This window comes from Xiphophorus maculatus, chromosome 22 (assembly GCF_002775205.1).
Source record: "Xiphophorus maculatus strain JP 163 A chromosome 22, X_maculatus-5.0-male, whole genome shotgun sequence".
NCBI lineage: Eukaryota > Metazoa > Chordata > Actinopteri > Cyprinodontiformes > Poeciliidae > Xiphophorus > Xiphophorus maculatus.
Window position 1 is genome coordinate 7,489,257 of NC_036464.1, and position 22,499 is coordinate 7,511,755.

A 22,499-nucleotide genomic window follows, 5' to 3' on the forward strand; every position below is an offset into this window, starting at 1 on the left:
ATAATGGCTCTAAACTGCTTTATGTTCAACAATTTGTGTAATTTATTTCCCTCTTATTACTAGCAGTAAAGACATTTTTACTTGAGGAGAAATGTTCAAATTTTGCCGTCTAAATCCTATTTTCTAAAAATCTCTGGGAGGGAAAGTGATTTAACCAAGTTGTACTGATTAAGCAGAAGATAGTGTCTACCAGAGCTCTTACTGAAATAGTTCAATTACTTCTACATACTGTGAGGTTTCCTGCATGTACAACATTTCATAGCATCTCTTGGACAAAAGAAATTACTATAAACCGATGAAGGTTTGCAGCAATGTTACCCGAGTTCAAATCCCAGCATGGAGTTTGCATCTTCCTCTTCATGCATGTTTCTTTAGATTGCTCATAAGTATGAGTCTGTGTGTCTGCCATGCTAAAAGCCATACAATTTGACAAATTAATACCAAAAACAAAATACTTAAAGTGTTTTCAATTTATTTATACACTTATAAAGCATATTGCACAGGAGATCCTGCCAGCCTTCGCCACACAAGGAATCCCCTTTTAAAACGTTGTGAAAAAAAAACAGAATAAAGAGCCTATATAGTTGTAAAAGGAACTGAAACACACTCCTTCATACTTAATTTTTCCAGCTCGTGTTGAAGCTGTCAGGTTTAACAAAAACCAGGAGAGGAGAATTAGAAACTGCATTTCCTGCTTTGCGAGTGAAACCCCAGCATGTTTCTGAGCAATATTTGAGGGATTTATATTACTATTATTTTCTTTTGCCTCCGTAATTATTTAGTATTTGCTTCTTTTAAAGGACAAATATTATGATCATTCAGAATCTTCAAAGGCAACAAACGTTCAAATTTAAATTACTTTCACACTATATTGAGACAAAAACAAAATCTCCGTTCTGCGTTTTGTTATTTTTCAGTATGTGAAAAAATAAAATAGGCTTAAATGTGATTTCACTGCATTATCCTTTGTATTATCCTCTAACGAAATCTGTAAAGTGTACATGTGTGTAGTGCAAGGACTGTCGGACTTGCTGGGTCACATTGGCACTGCTGGTCTGTAAAGAAAAGTCTGAACTGGTTTGTGTAGGTTAACATTAAAAACTCTCAATTCTACCTAGGCAAAAAAAGCAGTTTCTCATCTCTGTAAGGCCAGACGTGCCACATTTGGCGATAGTGCAGAAACCTGGTGACTAAGCTGCAGCTACAGACTGTTTTACTCTGCTTCTGTTGTGTAAACATTTAAAATGGTGTTAGATCCTGATGTTCGGGATTCAGAGCCTTGAAACGTTTCCCTGCATCCGTCAAATGACACTGCGAGCTAAATTTTACATGTGAGCTTTAACATAAATAAATCCTTCATGACAGAAGCTTAATCTGATACTGAACATTTAGATTGTTAACTAAATTACAAGTGGCACACATATTGGCCACCCTATGGTCAGTTTTTTATCAATATTTATTTTATCTTCTATTATAATGTTTATAGATAGTTGGAGCAGATGACTCCAATTTTTCACACCACTTTTCTATAAGGTCAGTAAAAGAGGTTGATTTTCCCACTTATTTTGAATCATTATTCGCAGATTTTACTTTCTGGTAAGGTATGTAATCTGATGCCATGAACTCTGATGAGGCTCTCAGAGCATTTGGAGGAAACAAATTCACCACCATAATTCACAATTAACAAAAGGTGATTTTTAACATAAATTAATTTTTTAATGCCAAACACAAATGGAGCTTCTATTGCAGATAAGCGTAATTTTTCAAAGCCCATATTCATGTTTGTGATGGTAGGATGGAAAATGATTTTTTTTTCTGGAAACACTTACAGATAATCTCTTTTAGATTTTTATATCTGTGCAGATTGGTAAGATAATCTGATCCTTGCCCAGCCAGGAGGAAAGAGGCTAAAGGAAACAAGTTGAACACAAAGGTCCAATACTTGTGCCACTAGTGATTTTGTTAACAATTATTTCTTAAAACATTATGTTTGTTTTTTATTCCTGCTGACTAACTGCATTCAAATTTAACAAAGGATCTAATGAAAAGTTTCAGTGAGAGATGAATGTGCTGCAGTAAAAAAACACATTTATTGTTGTTTTCTTAGGGCACCGAGAGATGTAGCTGCCACTGCAGGAGCAAACTGATGTCAATACTGAAAGCTAAGACAGACTTGGTCCCTAAGGAAGGGCAGAGGATGGAGAGTGGACTGAAACGACGACTTCAGGTTTTAGATTAAGTTGAAATCTGATTTGAAAACATGAGAAAAAGAGAACGATTCATTATTTTCAGATTTGAAGGAAAGATGCGACTTCCTGGATCTACTGATCACAAAGCTCAAAAGCTAAAAGGAAATTTATCAGTATGATGTTTAAACTGCACCCTGCCCTGCCTCCACATACTTGCTGCTGAGGGTTAAAAACGTTACGCTGGAGAAACAACAACCAGCAGGAACAAACGGGCCGCAGCGAGGCAGGGAAGCGATGAGACGATGTTACACAATTTGTTTTGGTCTTACGTTTGAGACGTGTCAACGAAATCTGAAATAAATTAGACTTTGTTACCACAGCCTATTTTTTTCTTAAATGAACAAAATGTTTTCTTCACGCTGCGCACACAAACATTTCCGTTGATTTTGATCTGCTTGATAAATGAACCGGTTTGAAAGCCGAAGGATTGTCTACAAACAAAATGCATTCATGAGATAATCTCTCTAACTCAGAATGTGTATCTGTGAGATAAATGATCTTTTCTGCATTTGATATTGAAATCCTCTGAAGTTAGAGGAGTTACTCAGCAGGTTGGTCACACTTCTTTGCAACATTTCTTTCTTTTTTCTGGGGACTAGCAGGTGTCGAATGTACAGGAGGTGTCAAAGACCCAATGAGAAATACTTTAGAGGGAGGTAGATGCCCTTGATTATTTTACAGCTTTCTCTAGCTGTCTTGTAAATCATTTAAGAGCCTTTTCAGAGCAGCAGGGAGGCTTTCATGTTGTGGTGAAACAAGCAAACCACTTAGACTTTCTGCAAGTCCTGATAACTCTGTCCTTTACTGAATGTGAGCCAGTCTCTTCAGATCTGCAGCTGAAGATTTGTTTCTTCAGGGCGTTTGACATCTTCAACGGTCGCTCGCACTCAAGAGCCTTTGGCTGAAATTCTCGTCGATTCCTGTGCTTAAGATTAGAAGTTGCATGTCTATGATTATCATAGGCTGATTGGGTTCCTAGAGAGGCTAGAAAGAAGAGGAAAATCTGAACAAGCGTCATCGCCCACAACAACGAGTGCCGAGGATTAAAATACATCCTTAGGCAGGGCAAGGTCCTTCTGTCTGCTGAAGTTTTATGCCAGGACAGTTTGGTCAGTGATGAGTTTTCAGTTGAAGAATGTGGAAGGTAAATCCAAAGCAGTCCTCAGAGTTCAGTCGACCAGGATGATTTAAAAATAAAAGTTCAGCTTTTCTGAAACAGAGTCCTGGTTCTGTTTCGTCTGCAGCTGCATCAACCATGCGAGGAGAAGATGGGTCTGCTGATGTTGCTGTTGGTCGTCATGGCTGCCAGTTCCCATCTGATTTTAACAAAAGGAAGAAAAAAATGTGTCAAAAGTTTTAGAAAAATGCTGAATCTGAGTAACTGTAACGTGTTTAAATGTTTATATTTATGATAATCATAACATTCGGTGTAAAACTCCTGTAATTTTCTTTTTTGTATTTCTACCTGAGAATTTTGATTTTATTTACCTTATTTAGGTTTCAAATGTATTTTTAATATTGAAATTCAAGACTAAATTTTCAGAATGCTTCCATTTTCTTTAAGTAAAAAAAGGCACTCAACCTCACATCATTTCTTCAAATCTTATTTATAAAATTTAGACAATTTATAGTGGCTAAACATAGGCCTGTCACAACAAACAATAAATTAATCACATGGTAAATTAAAACATGTTCAATAATTTTCCTTTGGATGAGTCATCGTTTTTCTCTTTCTACCCAAAACTGTTCAGTCTGGTGTTTTGGTCTTATCTAACCCTTTTTAAGAGGACAACTTTGTTTACACAATCTTCATAATCCATTGTAATTTTTTTTTCTTTTATTTTGGATATTTAAAAATGTCTTCCAGTTTCAGTGTTAAATGTTCATTAAAATTGTATGTTTATTAATCATCTTTGAGAATGTGTTATTGCATTGTTATGCCTTTTTCCATTATAATGCTTGAAAATTGTCTTAAAGCAACAATGTTATCGTTTATCACAATGACTTCTGGGACAATTTATCGTCCAGTAAAATGTGTTATTGTGACAGGCCTAGCTAGACTTTAAATGAAAAGATGGACAAAGGAAGAGAGACCAAGTAAGAAATGATACATGGATGGATGAAAGAAGAGAGAGACAAATTATAAGTTAATATAAGTTTGTTAATGAAAGGAGGATGAATGGTTGGAGGGATGAATGGAAGGATTTTTACTCCAAAACTGATACTTTTCATACTTTATCTTTTACTACATTCCTATATATAACATTTTTTATACTTCCTCCAGACTGTGTAGGGACTGCTCTAACAAATCTGAACAACAATAACCAACAAAAAATATATATATATATATATATATATATTTATTCTGAAACATAAAGAAAGTTGCAGACTCCCTGCTGTGCACCGTCCCCATCACCTCCTCTAACTTGTCTCAATAAAGAGGCAGGCTGTGGAAAAGACGGACCGTAACGTGAGCATGAGGAGCGGGAGCTGCAAACAGGGTCCAGTGGTGACCTGATGACAGGTCAGAGGTTGAGCTGCAGATTGTTATCACTGGCTCTGGTTTCACACTCACTCCCTCTCAACTGCTTTGTTCGTTTTTCTGTTGTGAGCACGTGTGTTTAAGAGAGAAGCTGGGGACGCCACTGAGAGGCTAAAGGGAGTTAACCATAGTCTTGTGACCCCAGCTGGAAACCCCTCAAAGGGTTAGAAACACAAATGCAAACACCAAGGCTGGGAGCGTGCAAGGTGGCAGCGATGATGCAAAAGAAATGAGAGGTTAAGAGGAGTAATTAGTATCAGGTTCCAACAGACAAACGTGCAAAAAAAAAGAAAAACATCTCTTCGAAGGAGGCCAAAGTTTTAGACACACTTGCTTCAAAACATGCGAATTATTCATTACTTCTTTTCATGCAAATCAATTTCAAGAAGTTGATGATGTTTGTAGAAAGTGATAGAAAAAAATACTAAAATGGCTGAAAATGGAAGAGAGGTTGGTTAGAAATGATGAAAAGACTTTTTCTATCAGATTAGATTTTCTAGACAAACTGGGCGGACTTTGTTTCACCAATGAGACCAGATTTTGTTGAGTAATAGCATCTTGTTCTGTGAACTTTTATGGTGTTTTTATTTTTTCCCTCTAATCTGTTAAAAAGATTCTGTCAGAGTAGATTGAAAATACAAAGAGAAGTGAGAAAGAAAAACAAACAGTCAAGACTGTTTTTCCTTCTGCAAAGTGTAATTTCAATAAAAAAGGGAATTAAATAAAAAAGAATAATTGCTTTCTCTTTTAGCTATATTGTTGCGCTGTTTTTTTTTTAAATGTTGTTGTAAATAAATTAATGGGATTAAACTAGTATTTTTACTGAAGGTTTTCATTTTGTGAAAATTTCAGACCTTTACTTCCAAGCTATCACTTATTTCACTGCCAAAATAATAAAATCTAATAACACATTTATGCCTGAGTAAGTTTACCGGTTTCCGATTTTATTCTGCCGGACAATGAGGCGGCATCCATGTGATGTAAACGTCTGAGCACAAGGCTCAGACAAAATGCGTCACAGTCCGCTTAACGTTTCTTCATGATTATTTGATTCTTTTATAAAACAAACTTTTCTGCTATTAGCTGAGGTATAATTACGTGTAAAATGTACATTAGTACGCCACTAGCTGAATGAAGGATAATAAGTTATAATTTGCCTTTTTGATAAATAACCTTATTACTGAGAGTGACAAGAATAACAGGACCTAAAATGTGTGGGTTCTGTGACAAAACAGCGTTAATGAGAGGAGGATGCATCTCTGACCTGATATCATGTGGGAGTCCTGACTGCTCCAGACTGTACTGAATAACAGCTATTTTGCATAATGTCTTCAAATTAGGGCCTGTAAAAAAAACAGAAAGTGAAGTGAGTCAGAGCAACTAATTATATTCATGCTACAAATATAAATCTCAGCTGTGGGAATTCAACCTGACACTGCAATACAACTAAGATCCATAGATTTCTTCTCTATGATGTAAAATCATCCTGAAGTGGTCGGAAAGCAGGTCACAGTCAGAAACAAAACAACGAGATTTACATACGAGGGAAGTGACGCAAGCGTCAACTCATCTTGTTACAAACCTGCGTTCTAAATTTACCTACAAACTTCCTCTTAGTGTCGCCGTCATGGCTGTTTGGCCATATGCTCACCGATGAGCAGTGTGAGGAGGACACATGTGACTGGCGCTGGGACGCGTATGGCACAGGGGATGCCACCGGGTACAGCCAGTCCCTGTGCAAGCCCACCCACACGAAGCCAAACTGTGACCAGAAAGCTCTGCAGGCCCGTCCCAAGCAGGCAGGATGCATGACTATATTTGGGTGTCAATGAGGCGGAAGCGCCCACTGTGAAAGGCCAGTGAGAAATAAAGCAGTGCAGTGAAGACACGCCAGACAAGTTGCAATAGGGTGTAATAGTTCGTTTTTTTTTTTTTTTGGCATGGTCAAAAAAATGGGACTTTTACAACTCCTTAACTAAAAATTGTTTATCCACTGTACAACTATGGTTAAAAGTTTACATACACTTCACTTGGGCAATGATTTTCAAAATATTTTCTGTTTTTTATTCATGGTGGAATGATCATATAATAAACAACTTTAATAAAATTTGCTCATTAATCAAAATGTACACAAACCACACATTTGTTTAAAGCTATCACAAGTAGCTTCACAAGTAGAGCTGAAATAAATCGGATTAATCGTAATAAATCAATTATCAAAAATATTCTGCAACTAATTTAGTAATCGATTAATCATCAACTGGAGCATATGGGCTAAGGAAAAGGTGCATGGAGCCAGAACTGAACAAAAATAGAAACATTTTCAAAATATTTGATAGATTAATCGATTAATAAAATGAATATTAGTTGCAGCCCTAATCACAAGCTTCTTTCATGATTCTGGGTGGAAATTTCTATCACTTTTCTTGGTAGAATGAATTTAAAATGGTTGTTTTTTAAACAGAACCCAGAGCTTTCTCGACAGTGTTGAGGTTGGAGCCTCGAAAAACCCAGGATTCAAGGTGACACTTTCAAAACCAGCATCAGTGTCACGCATAGCGGTGGCAACATCATGCTGTGGGGTTATTATACTACCAATCCTACAGCTGCATGGCATAAAGCAGACAGCATCCACAAATCCCTTACATTTAAGCCAGATATTTCTGAAAGCCTAAACCTCATGAAAAGTTTTGGACTGCATTCAAAATCAACAACTTCAGAAAACAAATTGCCAGAATTAAACTTGTTGTAGATTTGAAAAGTGTGTGGTAGAGGTGCAGTTTGATAGAGGACATCCAACTAAATATAAACTGGGGTGTTTGTATTTATTCGTGTTTCTATGTGTAGCTTTGAGCCTGTGGGGAATAGAGAAAATTACAGTTAATTAAAACTTGTCTATTCAGTTCTTCTTTTCAAATTTTAGTGAAGTTGAATGGAATATAATCATTTACCAATGAAACGTTTCAAATAAATAATTAAAAGGTCCAAAATGAATGTGACCTTTATGATCCTATAGTGAGTTTGAACTGTTAATTAGTTTGTGTTTTAGAGTTTGTGTTGTGTTCTCTTCTCCATCACATTTCATAGTGATTGTATGTAACAGTTTCTGAACATCTGTGGTTTTAACAAAAAGAAACTTTAAAAGAAAAACGGTATCGGTATCTCTCCTTTTCAGCTTCTGAATGAATCATCATTATTAAAGTTTACTGAATGTGTTTGATAATTCAAGATAGAAAAGACATGTTTAACAAGTGGTGGTAAAAAAGAAAGCACAAGAACAACAGGAATACTCACTGAAGTCTAAGATGTACAAGTCTGAATGATCCATGAGGTTAAATTCATCCCCCATCCCTTGCTCTGGGCAGGGGCTGTCAAAGAGAAAAAAACAATCAGAGTAAGGTTAGAGTGAGCCCTCACACTTCCTGCTCTCATGATCGAGATCCAAACAGCTTCCGAGGATGTTTTTCACTCCAAACTCTCTAATGGAGCCATTTATGGGACTTGAAACCAGCAGTATCTCATCTGCTGTCTTCATTCCGTTGTTTAATCCTGAACTTTTTAATCAGGGACTCTCAGATTTTTGCCAATAAGCAGGACCGGCCGCATTGCTCTCCTTATCATGGACGTTCGTGATTTAAGCCCACAGGAAGTGGAGCACTGCACCGAGACGGCAGGCTGGCCAGAGCTGATAGACTCCCAGACCTATGCAGTCGATGATATCACTGCACATCTGTTTCCTGCCACAGCTAAGCATGCACCCCCACACCCCCGCACGCACACCTGTGACCCACCTGAACCACCACAGGCTAAGAAAGAAAACTATGCCAAATTCTAACTATCCAGAGATATTTTAAGCAATTAATAATAATGAAAAACCTGACCAAGTAGAACGATGCTTCATAAAACAAAACATTACTGTAATAAATACCCTGGAGCCAAAGGAAGTTAATCTTTTAGGAGTGATTTATTTTCTAAAGGCGTACTAGATCCCCATAACTATTTTACAGACACAATAACAATGCACAGAGACCTGTCTAAATAAGATAATTACATTTCTCTTGACACTTTCACACAACCCAAAGGAGACATTCAGCCAGACTTGTGCCATCACCAAGCATTTAGGAGACCATAAATATGTATTACACTGATCTACACAGCCAAGATCAGTCGCTACAGAAACTTTACGGCGCCTTGCAAAAGCTTTTACTGAACCTTTTGGTTTTAGATTAAAGCATGTTCATGCGCTAAGTAAAGTCCAGGAATTGAGGCAGTTGAAAATGAATGGAAAGGTTTGCAAACTGATGCTCATAGAAGCTCCCCATCCAGTTTGAATGGGCATGAGCAACTTTGCAACAGTTTCTGTAAGATCTGCAGGTAAAATCATTGAGACAGATGTTTCTACAACGTACTGACTCAGGGGGTTGAATGTAAATACAATAACATGTCAGTATTTTTATTTGTAAAAAAAAAAAAAAAATGAAATAAAACAATGTCAATAAAATCCATTGATATTTGTGACATAAGATGAAGTAATTTTTTAAGGAGTATAAATACTTTTATTTTTCAATCAAGAGAAAAGAAATGAAGAAACACTCTAGATAAATGGTACCACTTCAAATTATTGTAAATTTTCTGTTTTCTTTCATTTCTTTTAAAAACAATCTGTCTCCCGTAGCACACCCTCCCCTCGTCTATCTTTTTACCCATCAATCTCTATTCTCTTCTCCAGCACATCTCCCTCTCGCTGCATGTTCAGGATGTTGTAAGGGTTTTACGTTGCTAATCTTCCCTAAACAAACAAGGCGGCGGACTTAAGGCGGCCAGGAGAGGTGCTGAGCACGAGCACCATCGTCCCAGGGGTCCAGATGGGGAAGTCATTACAGCCCCCTGCCCTGAAGAGGTGACCCGGCCTCTGCATCTTAGAAGAACACCCCGAGTCGAAACACTACTCAGGTCTTTAAATATGTTTTTACTAGTGAGCTTAATGCAAACATCAGCCAGCAATAAATTAGAAAGGTGCAAGGACAACAATAAATACAAGGTTTTAAAGGGCAATGATGAACAAAACTTTCATGATGATCATAACATAAAAAAAACTATATATTTTTTTGTTTTGCCCGTTTTCAGGCAAAACAGTGATGGATTCACCCTGGACAGGGCGTCAGGCCAACACAGAAACTCACACGTCTAAAGACAATTTAGAGAGACCAATTAACCTACCATGCATCTGGACAGCAAGAGGAAGCTGGCCATGCTGCCTGAGAAGGATGAATGGCTTTCACAAGGTTTTATTTTAGAAATTAAAAGCTTAAAAGTGCAGCAATCATTCAGTCTTAGTCACCTAATCATTGTAGAATCATTATTTGCTATAACTGCAGCCGATAGTCTTCAGGGTCATGCCTCTACCAACTTTGCAAATCTCTAGACTGAAATGTAACCCTTTTCTTTTATGAAAAACAGTACAACCTCAGTCAGATTTGTTTACGTTTGTAAACATCAAATTTTCAGTCATGCCCTAAATTTGTAAGAGGATTTACATGTCAGTTTTAACAGGATCATTTTAACACATGAACATGCTTTTATCTGAACCACTGCAGCTCTGTCTGTTCGTTTATGGTCGTCGTCTTGCTGGAAGGTGATGCTCTCAGTGATGTTTTAAAAATGTGTGTTCTGTGGATGGAAGGTTAGTTTTTAACCTTTTTATGTGAAAATTCCATGTAACAATGCATATTTATTGAAGAATGTGATTTTTTTTATTTTTATAAACCTCTAACAAAAGACATTCAAGTTATTCGTTGTAATATGAAACCATGCAGAAAAATATAAGGGGTGTGAAAACCTTTCCAATACACTGTCCTGGGCTTCCAAGCACTGCATCAAAGCTCTTTGGCAACTCAGATATTCCACACATTGATATTGCAATAGTACCTGCAATTCAATATATAGCCCAGAAAATTAACATCTGTATCTGAAAAGCACAGCTCAGTAGCTGTGAACTACTGTGCAGACTCACTCAGAAGAGACGGTTCAGGTTGAAGATGCTGACATGTGAAGCGGAGCAGATAAGACGATGTTTGAATAGCAGTAATAGTGTTAACAAGTAAGCTGAAGATTGCATCCTCCTAGATAAAAGTTTCTTGCTTGCTCATTGGTATTGTCGGCCTAGGTGTGAAATTTAGCAGTGCATCAGGGGATGTTAATACTTTATTGGTCACCACAAAAAGGAAGAGAATGAACTGAACCGTAGGGTGGACGAACGATGGACTGGAGGTATTAAGAAGTGGGAAAGTCACTGTGTACAACTTTATGTGGCATCCTGGTGTTTGACGGGCCACTTTGTTACTTGATCAGCAAAGTATCAGTGTGTGTGAAAGTGTTCCTCCCCCTGCAGTGGAAGTGGTTCCCAGTCTGAATGAGGCCTGAGTGATGCTGCTCCCCCCACTAAAACAACACCGGTTGCTATTTCAAACAACACTCAGTGAGGGCGTCTAATCACCTAATTGCCAGCCCTTGCACTGCCTACTCCACCTAATTACCTTCTAAACCAAGGCCTTGAAACTGCAGAAGACAGAGCTGAACTAGCATCCTGAAACCTAAAACAGACACAGAAGCAAGACTGAAAGAAAAGGAACGATCAGTAAAATTAAAAATTACTTTCAGAGACTGTAAAAAGGCAGACAAAGTGGTAAAACTGAGATTTTCTCTGTGTTCTTCAGATGTGGAACCTGTCCTTTTCTAACAATGTTTTTACTGTCTTCATTGGCCATATCCTCATTCTTGGACTGATATGATCTGCATCCTTTTCCTTTCTCTCCTTCCCACTGAACTCTTCTTTTTCGGGACCCCCTTAACCCACAGGAACTCATCACACACAACAACTTCCTGCAAAGCATCTTATCAGGACAGCCAGATGGGACTTCAAATTATTTCACAACCTCTACGGTGGTTTTGTTAATACATTAAAGTGCTGAAAAAGGTTGTGGTCTGAAAATAATTCACTCCCTTTGACATTTTCATTTATGTGTATGTTCATGAAAAGCCAGGTCTGCCATGTTTCTTTCTCAAAAGGAAGTAAGATGTTTCTTTTCTTCTAGTCCATCAACCTGGACACAGGGGGCCATTTGGATAACCACATGACTATAAATATGCATCAACAAAAGACGCTCTTAACCTTCCAACAGGACTAATAAAGCATAAGTTTTTATATACTTTTTAAATGATAGCATCTATAAGCAGGTAGAGAATTTCTTAACATCTACAATGACTCCAGCCAGAGACAGGAATGATCTGGGATTAAAATTATCCTAATTGAATCCAACATTGTAAATTATCACAGACTGATAGATTAATCACTGAGACCCCATGTCTTCCAGGGCTATCAGTGCCCCTCCTGGGTCGTGGCTGGACAGTGGATTAGGAGCTCTAGCTGTCAAGGCCTAAACCCCATGCAGAGATTGAGACACAAACTACATCAGTCCTGCAGGGAGGGACGCCTGACTTTAGATTAGACAAAGGGGACGCCGGCCCCAAACAAGCACCTATCTCCAGTTTCAGCCACTGTGGACGAAGGCAGCTGGGTTTACGGGTGATGCTGAAACACAACTGGCTGAACTCACTGCTACAAATAATAATGGTAACACTAGAAAATTTATGAAGAAATTTAAACGGGGCCTGTCAAAGTGTGCATGTTGGTTGGAACCCAGAGTTCTGATGCTAAAAATTAGCTAAAGTAAGCTACAATGTACTCAATAGCATGTGGAGAGTCACAAGCATGTTCAGTAACATGGACTTACTCCATTCAGTATGTTAAAATTTGTGTGTAAACTAAAATTAGCCAAAATGCTAATGATAAGCAAAATGCTACCAATGGCATGTGGGGTATCACTAGCATGTTGTCTTACATTGATGGTTATGAATGCTTGTATTTCAAAACATCAATTCATATCCAAGCAGCTCTTTGAACCTCAACACTGTGTCTTGCAAGGATTTTCAGCAAGGCAGAGATGTTAGTCGACGTGTTTTTTTTCCCCTGGGTTTTGGCGTTGGATATTTGGTTACCACAGGAATGAAGAAAGTTTTTGACAATTAGATAATAGAAGGATGATGGAAGAAAATGTAAACTTGTTTAGAATTGTTATTATTATTATTAGTTGTTATAGTAGTAGTAATAATAAAAATAATAAATAACAGTATTAGTATTAATATACTAATATAAATGTACTAGTATATTAATCAATATATAATTAATTATATATTAATAGTAATAAGTATTATTAGTCCATAATAATCATTATTATTATTATATAATATTACTGTTACTATAACAATAGTAATAATAATTATTAATAATAATAATGATGATTATTATTATTAGAGTTGTCATTATTATTATAATAATTATCATTATTATTTACTTGCTACTAGTAGTATTAGTACTAATAGTATTATTATTAATAATAATACTAGAAATTTCCTGAAGAAATTTAAATTTAGCCTGCCAAAGTGTGCCTGTCGGTTGGAATGGTTAGGTTTCATCCATCTTAAGTTTATGCTTAATAACTGTTCATAAAATCTTCTTGTTTATGAAAAGTGTTTCCTTTCATTCATGTAGCTTCACTCAGATGACTCTGCACTGCAGACTACAAGCTCTGTGGTGAGCAAGATGAATGAAGGAGGAAAAAAAGCTTTGCCTGTGAGAAGCAGACATGTTCTCAGAAAAATAAGTCTTTGTTGTTTCACAGCAGCTGTATTCTAAGATATACGTAAATACGTAGCAACACACCTAAAACCTAAACAAATGGGAGTAGAGGTATTTTAAACTGAGTAAAAAAAAGACTACTACTTTATGTTTCTAACTCAGAGGGGAAAATAATATTGTTAGCAATAAGAAAGGATTAACCTGAAGCAGTAAAAGGTGGACATAATTACATAGGCCTGACGTGATAACAAATTTTGCTGGAAGAAAAATTGTCCCTGTAATTATTGGAATAAATGATAATAAAGTTGTTTTGATTGCATTTGTAAAGAACACCTAGCACTGGAACTGGAAAATATTTTAAATATTCAAAATAAAAACAAAAACAACAAATAAAATGTAATAAAAAACACACCCTACCAAAACGATATTAAAAAAATGGATTTCAATGTTTGTAAAATTGCTCTTCAAAAATTTCTAGTCATCAGAATGGAAATTATTGAGCTCTTTTTAATTAATCATTCAATTAATTAATTAGTTGCTTATTGCAACAGGCTTAACTGTACAATAAGTGTTTTTGGAGAAAGAGTCTTGCTGCTGTAAATTGGATTTCTTTCTTTTAATAAGGCAAACATGCTACACTCTGTTTCTGATGCACAGTTATTTCTGCAAAACGTTTAGTTTGTTGTTGAGTTAGCAGTTATTCAAAATCAGACTGTCTTTTTTAAACAAATCGATTTACGACAGCGTCACAAAGAATCACCTTTGCAGGCTGTTTATTTGAGCTGCAGCCTAACACCCAGCCCGACGACACCCTAATATACACAGCCAGCCAGCGGGTTAAGGAGGGTTACAATGCAGATGAAATACTATCATGAGCTTGTCTTTGAAGAGTAAATCACAGTGTTGCTGCGCCGCCCCAGGGTCTTGTCCCGCCACGCGCGAGATGCCCCACATCCTGCGGGGGTCGCCTTCACTGTTTGACAGGTTTTATCTGGGGCATACTAACACACACAGGCACGCGCACAAAGACAATTAATAAAAGGAAACTTCTGGAGCTTACCCTTTGACACTAAAGCCAAAAGATGACAGTTAGTGTTGGTTTGAAATTGATGGTGTGTTGACAGGCATGTTTTGGTGGAAACAAGGAGATGTAGTTATTACTTTTAGACTGCAAAAAAATTTATACAATTTAGGATTTCCACAGCAATGTCTTTCTAGTAAAATTCTCTGCTTCATTTAGCGATAACAAGCCACACCTCACAGAGTAACAGCTGCCCTCTGATAAACCACAATATGTCCCAACAGAAGGTATCAAAGCTCCAGATTCCTGACCTTCATGAACTGCTGATCAAAACGGCTGCACTCTCCAGGACATTCCTGCCTCCACAACTTTCAGTTTTGTAATGACCCGTTAAATTCTTCTGAGATTAAATATCATGGAGAGATTTTTGTGGATTAAAGTGGGTGGTTTTGTTTTGGCTACCAGTGAGATTACCAGCAGTGTGGTCTCTCCCATGCTCAGCATTCAGAGTGGACACACACTCACAAATTCTTTCTTACAACCATAATCATAAAGCTTTAATTGTCATTGTGCAGAAGCACAACAAAATAAATGTATTTATTTATTTTATTTTTTACTAGGATTTTATGTGACATTCTGTTACAAAATAGTGCATAACTGTAATGGTTAATAGATTAATTTTGCAGTTACAGCTGCAAATCAGTTGGGGTATGTCTGTAGTTGATTTATAGATCTACCTCTATTTGAGCTTATCCAGAATGAACTGAGCGCAAGAGTGACCCTCAATTTTAAAGTCTTAATTTCGGTCTTTGTTTGGACTACAGCCTCTATCATGAGCTCAATCCAACTGGCTCAATTGGATTGAGCCAAATACAATACAGTCTTTTTTATCTAGGACTGCATTGTAATTGGCTCAATCCATACTTCCATCAAGTCTAACCATCTCCCCAGCAACATCTACCATATTTCATCTTGAAACATGAAAGTGGCAAAACTTAAGTGTGAGACACTGGAAAACCGCATTTTCATTTTCAATTGACATTTTGGATTTTGGCTAGGGGAGTAAAGAAGGAAAGGGACTGAAAAGAAATCCATGCCATATTTTTCACTTATTTTCTAAAAAAGAAACTTAATCCACATATCAAGAATTGATTATGTGGATTAACATTTTTATACTACTTCACAATAATCTGTTTGGGTTTATCTATCACATAAAATCTAATTAGAACTCCGGAACACATTAGGTTGAGAAAATGACTATTAAAAGACCAAGGTATTTCTGATTATGCTCTTTATCAGAGACATAAAGGCCACAAGCCACAATGAATCAGTTTTTCATTTCATTTTCAATAAATTAGCTTTGTATTTAATGGGTGCTTCCTAAAGTAAAATATTGAAAATCTTTTCACACTCATGCAATGCGGCACTAGCCAAATAAAAGCTGATTTAATTTGACTGATAAAATAAAATTTAAGAAAAGGTGGGCCGGATTTGGCCCGCAAATCTTGAGTTTGTCGCATGTTTTAAAGGATGCAAATACTTTTGGAATGCACTGTGTACGTCCACTGAAAATTTAAATGATATTGCTTGAAATAGACTAGCAGATTGACTTGAGATAAGAAAGAATAATTAAAAAAAGATCATTTATAATTGAAGCATCTAAAGTTAGAAGTGTCGTCAGCATGCTTTTGATGTCAGTTAGTGACTGCCTAATGCTAAATGGAAGAAATGTAGTAAGACTGGCACAGCAAAGCAAGCATGTGGGTGTGTACGTGCACCCTGCTGACGTAAGGTGATGAGGAGAGCTGTGAGTCATTGTGTCATGTGAGTAGATGAAGAAAAAAACAGCTAAAATAAAAAGAGGCACCAGAAAAGAGAGAGAATGATGGAATTGAGCTGTCAGACTGGTTGTACACAAAAATAGGCCAAAAATCTGCAGATTTCACTAAAACGCTGAACAAATTACTGAACAAATTAGCACTAAATGAAAGGCAGCAGAAGAGAACTGTTAGATTTAATCAGATTCATCATTATTGTTATTTGGACATTAAGCAGGAGATTAATATTACAATGAAAGAAAGGTATTATAATGCAGCATCAACTGCTACTGTCATCATATGAGTCACTGATTAGCTGAAATCCAAAAGTTTAACCACAAAATGCTTTTTATCTAATATCCGAACTGTGCATCTTTGCACAATTTATCTGGATTGAACATAAAGTCTTATAAAAAAGTGTTCTTTTATGGTCTACTGTTTTTAGCTGCAACTAATAATGTAGTATTGACCTCTCAGATATTATTTCCATAGAAAGTACCCTAGTTTCTGTGTTTGGCTGAGTCTCTTTCATTGGTAGATTCACAGTTTTCATTATAGCTGTGATTAACTGAGTGTACTCTAGTAAGCAGACCTAAGCCAGTGTTTTTTATTTGGAAAACACAATTTAGCCTAGTTGTATTGTACATTTCGTTCTTTTTAAACTAAATGGTTCCTTCTGCTTGCTCAAAACCAATAAACTAGAGGAATCAGCTAGGTTAGCTTGAGAATGTTGTACCAACTGGAAATATATAACGTAATTAAATTATGTTGTACTAAAATTCTGAATTTTGTATAAATTTGGTATGTGACTGTATGATAGGAATTTACTGGAAAGAAGTGGGCTGGTTTGAACTGAGTTTGTAATTTTTGACAGAAAACTGGATCTCTATTTTGTAAACTGCCTTAAGATTAAATTTGTTGTGAACTGACCCTATCTAAACTTTATACAAAAAAAAAGCTGTGGTTATGCCTTTCAGGATTTGCATTGGCCTTGTTTAACCTATGGATGCACAAACAGCGTCTCCTTACTGCGATCAGTCGTGTGAGCAACATCAGGTCCGATTACCAATAGCTGCTTCCATCTGCCTTATTGAATCCAAACAAGCAACAAAAATATCTCTGGAGCCATGAACATTTTCTACACAGGTCAGAAGAAAAAAAATTGCAAACAAAACAGTCGTATGCGTATGGTGACAGAAAAGAAAAAAATCAAGCTGATATGATCTTGCTGTATTTTAGTATCTGAGTAACTACTGGCACCATAACAAATATTTTGCATGCTAAAAGAAAAACTTCCAAGACTGAACCGGTTCTTTATTCTCTAAAGTCTTAAAAGAGACCCATTTATCACTAAAGACCATTCAGGCTTTGAAGAAGTAAAATGACTGTTCTCTACTGCCAGCAGTGAAACGTAACGAACATCGTTATCCGCTTTCTCCATAGAGGTACTGGGGGACTAGAAGGGTTTCATTTCACCCACAACTGAGATCACTTAGATACAGACATTTGGAAAAAGCCTACAATCACAAGGTAACATTTTAGCACAATCATTACAGTTTTTAGAGCTGTGCAGAAAATCTTTTCTTCTAAAAAATAAATGTTCCAATAGCCAGATCGTTCACAGATCTGTGGCAAATTCCCCTTCACACATTCTGAACTGTCTGCTCCCAGCATGCCAATCTGTCATGTCCTTGTTCGCATCCTGTCCCTCATAGGATGCCCTGTTCCTACGCTTAAACTGCTTCCTGATTTAGTCCAAACTGGGATTATCGTAAGCAATTAAACACAACATGATGAATGCCAACAATGACACCATAGCTGCAGCAGGAGATCCATAATCTATGTGGCACTGCTTTCGTACGCAGCTAGAATCCTTCTAAGGCGAAAAATAAAACACAAACTCTCGGGTTTTAGATCTGCATGGTGTGTGTGCTTAGTTGAAGGTCAGTGCAGGTGGAGTTAGTCATGCGTGGGGTCGTCCTTCGTGGGGCAGTGAGCAGGTCCCGGTAAATGAGTGAAACAGAGGCATTGAGGGCATATCAAATTGCACCCGGTGAGAAGAACGCTCCCATAGGTCATAAATCAGAGACAGAGCAAAATGTCGCGCCTTTCTGCAGCTCACCAAGTCTGTTTAGACTGATGAAAGTGGCACACAAAGGCCTGCTACTAATGCCCAGCCTGTCACTGACACACAAACAATGTTTGCTCAGTTATTTTAGAAAAAGTAAAAAATTCTCTCACAAAAAATTGGCAATTGTTCTGTTTAACTAGAAATAAACATAGGAAAAAATAGGCTTATTAAAGATTTTGCAAACTGATATGTATAAAACTGTCCTATAATTTTACAGCTTTACCTTATGTTTCCTTTATTTTCAATAAATTTATATAGCACTTTATATCATGCTGAAGGCAATGGTAGTGTTGTATTAATTAACTCTAGTGTCTAAAACTAAAGCAATAAATTTCTTCTGACCAAATTCCTTCAAGTAAAGCAAATATCACAAAGTGGGAACAAATATCAACAGAAGGGGTTCTGTTTTGGATCAGTCTGAAAGGACGACCAAGCAGAAAAACAAAATGTAGACAATAAATTTCAACACAATTTCCTTAGACAACCCCGCAAAATGAGGAGGCCCAGAAAAAACACAAGCAAAGTGTCCAGAAGATAATTCATGATTGCCCATGTGAGCATTTGTCAAGGTTGCGGAGACAAACACCCAATAACTTTTTACCCCATTTAACTGCTCTTCTGCAAAAATAAACAAGACAGAGCGGAAATGGGTGATTATAAAGCCAATATTTTCTCAAAGTAAGTGGTCTGTAGTGAAAAACCACCTGCTATTGATGCAAATCATCCCAGGAATTAAAAAAACTAATGAAGCGTAATAGAACAACTTTCAAAGTAAAGCAGGCAAATGAGTTCGATAAGAAGCTGTTAGGGTTTGTTTGTGTGTCTAGTCTGTGCATGTGCTTATGGGACTTCCTGTGTGTAAGAGGCTTAAGTGAGCTCACACAAACAAATGTGCAATTCTAGGTAAAAGAACCTGTGTGGTCAGCTTTCTTATGGGCTGGTAGGATAAAGCAATCATTTGTACAGTAACTGAAAACTACATTTTGGCAGCATTTAAAACCACAGAACATCTGCTTAGCAACAAAATCCTGCGTATTAGAAATACTGCAGACAAAACAAAAGATTTTTTTACAGGAATACCAAGGGTGAAGGTCTGCATATGTTAACCAAGAGTCTTAAATTGCTTGGGATTTTAAACAGGATGTTGGAGATATTCTGCAATGTTTGATTTCTTCCTCTTCACACTTCATCAGCTCAAACACACTCCCCTCTGCAGACTCGTCTCTATCTGCTCTCAACAGGAAATCATGACTCCTAAAACTCAAGACTAATCCCAGAGGAAATCCAAAACCATAGAGGGCTTCTAATTATTTTTTCATTCTTATTTTGTGTAGCTTTCCATCTCACAACCCTGTCAAAAACTAAAACTACAAATTTGTTGTTTTTATTGTTCAGCAAAGAATTTGCAGCTCATATTTATTATTCACATTTTCCAAGATATGACATCAGGCTTCTAAAATTAAAGAATAAGAGAAATGTGTTGCTCAACATTATAGCACAAAAGTATTCATATTCTTTTCACACATTACATTAAAATCACACAACTTAATTAATTTTATGTGACATATCATCACAAACTAGTGCAAAAATATCAAGTATGAGGAAAGTGACCTGTTTTATTTTTATATATATAAATATCAAAAATAGCAAGAAGGTCCTGTGTCATGGCGTAGCTCTAAATCAGTCAGATCTGACTGAGAGTGAATATGTGTGCAACTATTGTCATTTCTTTCCCCAGATTTCCAACAGGATTTCAGTTCAAACTTTAACTTGGCCATTCCAACACATCAACATACTTTGATCCAAACCAGGGGTTGGTAACTCCGACCAGGTTCAGAACCAACTGTGCTACAGGTTTGTGCAGCTCATCCAGAGTTACCATAAGCCTCTTGAATGTGGGCTTGAAAACAAATACATGACAAATAACATGAGAAAACTAAAGACATTCAAGGACTACAAACACTTCTGGAAGTCACTGTATGTGGTGAATTATAAAGCTTTGAAAGAATTCCAGCCTTTGGACCCGTTTTCAGATTCCTGTAGATGCCGGTAGACAGAGTGGAGCTCAGAAGACCTTATCCACGGCTCTCTCAACCGTTGTCAGGTTGTCCCCGTGGGGTCTGCCTGATAACAGTAGCATTGTTGATAACACTAGCCCAGGACTCAGACAACTTTAGACCATGCCAACGCCGTAAGCTGCCTCATTAATCTGCTGGCTACTGGCCTATCACAAGTCCGTCACCAGCCCAGCGGCACCTAACCAGCTTCAAACCACTGGCTATCACTACTGTCTTACAAGCAACAAGGGGAATAATCAGCCTGCTGTCTACAGGCGGCAGACCCTCCACTTTGTTGTACAAAAGAAACAAAGTTCTTCTTAGTCTCTGCTTGCTTTCTTAATAAAAAGAGTCAGAACAACCCTTGTTTTTATGTTCAAGAAGGATTCTATGTATTTATGTCTTTAGTCAACTAAAAATTTTATACAAATTCAAAACACTAAACTGTTTTTAAATTATTTCCTGGAAGAACCAGAATTTGTTTTAACATCTTTCAGGTGTGAAAACAGCCACTGTCTTCTTGTTGGACTACCATAGACGGAGCGATTCAGTAATTATCGGAAATGTAGAATTAAATCATCTTGATTTTAGGTTTAAAGAAGTAAGATTTTGTAACTTTCAAAAGTCTTCTGTGGGTTTTCTAAAAGTCCTTTTTAAGGTTTTTCCCATTTTTAGGCAAAACGAGCAAAGATAACGTTTGACAAATATCTCTTATGTGTCTATGCATGGTATGCTATACAATTAAGGGTAGATATGATTACCAGTTGGCATTATAAAATAAATATAACTGTTGAATTTAATGTATAATTATAATACAATTTGACTACATGATTTGACTGATTTGATTATATTTTTTCAGAAATTTTAGCTTTCTTGTAAAGTGCCTCAAGAAAAAATTTGTTGAAATTTTGTTGAAAAAAAATGCCATACCAATAAACTGACAGTAATACAAAGTTTTTACTGTAAATAACATTTACAGTAAAAAGGTATAACATTGTTTCTCATTTTAGTTTAATTAAACCTTTTAGCTTAATATGTACAATAATTTGACACACAATTGTCCAAATGTAGAAAGTTTGTATTATTAATTAATTAATTAATTTAATTTTACTTTATTCATCCCAGAAGGGAAATTATTTCAGAATTTTTTTTTTATACACAGATTAACACACACACGACGGGAGCTGCGTCTGCAGACAGCCAGCTGAGCCGGCGCCATTTTTGAAGGAGGACATGCGGCAAAGGTTGTCGGGACCGGGAGTCGAACCCGTGATGTCCGCGGGTCTAAGGCCTCCAAATGTGGGGCGTGCTAACCCCCTGCGCCACCACAGCACATATCCACAAACCTCAACACTAATCAAATTGGGGCCAAGCTGTGGTTGTAATTTTTTTTTTTTGCATCATTGCTCGTCTTTGTTACATATATTTCCATCAATACTTTTCAAAATAAATAAATAAATTTACAAATATATGTAAAAAAAAAAAAAAAAAAGCCTAAAAGTGTCATTAATTTTTTTAATGCATGGATAATTAACTGTTTAGGAAGAAGACACTGGTTGGCTTATAAAATTTATAAAAATGTGATAAATGAGTAGAAAAATTTTCTGACCTTGTTCCTCCAAAGAGGACGATTCGATCTCCGACCATACAGCAGCACTGCCGCCGCCGTGGACACGGGCCTTTCCCCTTTGGCTCTACCTTCTTCCACAAGAATTGTTCTGTTGTGTGGAAATTCAAGAAAAAAAAGCAGGTGAGCCACAACAATATAAAAAGAAGACGACTTAATAATTCTTAAAGTCAGACTCATTTACATTAAACACAGTAAAAATAAAAGTAATCTTGGGCGCATTAAATGATGATGTGCAAGATAGAAATTCTCCATCACTTCAGCTTACATAATCTAATAGTGATTTCTTTACTGCTCCTGCACTTCATCAGCTTCCTTCAATAAAAACAATTCTCACAGTCGAACAGCAATTAAAAA

The 22,499-nt window shown here is 36.8% G+C and overlaps 1 protein-coding gene across 2 annotated transcripts in view; it reads right to left on the reverse strand.

Moving 5' to 3' along the window:
• Positions 1 to 455: 455 nt before the first annotated feature.
• The window catches only part of klhdc3 (kelch domain containing 3), a 32,222-nt gene continuing 10,178 nt past the window's right edge, over positions 456 to 22,499 (reverse strand). For both annotated transcript variants that reach the window (XM_023327590.1, XM_005795131.2), the window contains 4 exons: positions 22,125 to 22,233; positions 8,086 to 8,159; positions 6,056 to 6,134; positions 456 to 3,565 (listed from right to left, as the gene is read on the reverse strand). In XM_023327590.1, the coding sequence (XP_023183358.1) occupies positions 3,499 to 3,565; positions 6,056 to 6,134; positions 8,086 to 8,159; positions 22,125 to 22,233 (329 nt within the window). In that variant the 3' untranslated portion in view covers positions 456 to 3,498. The remainder of the gene's footprint in view (positions 3,566 to 6,055; positions 6,135 to 8,085; positions 8,160 to 22,124; positions 22,234 to 22,499) is intronic.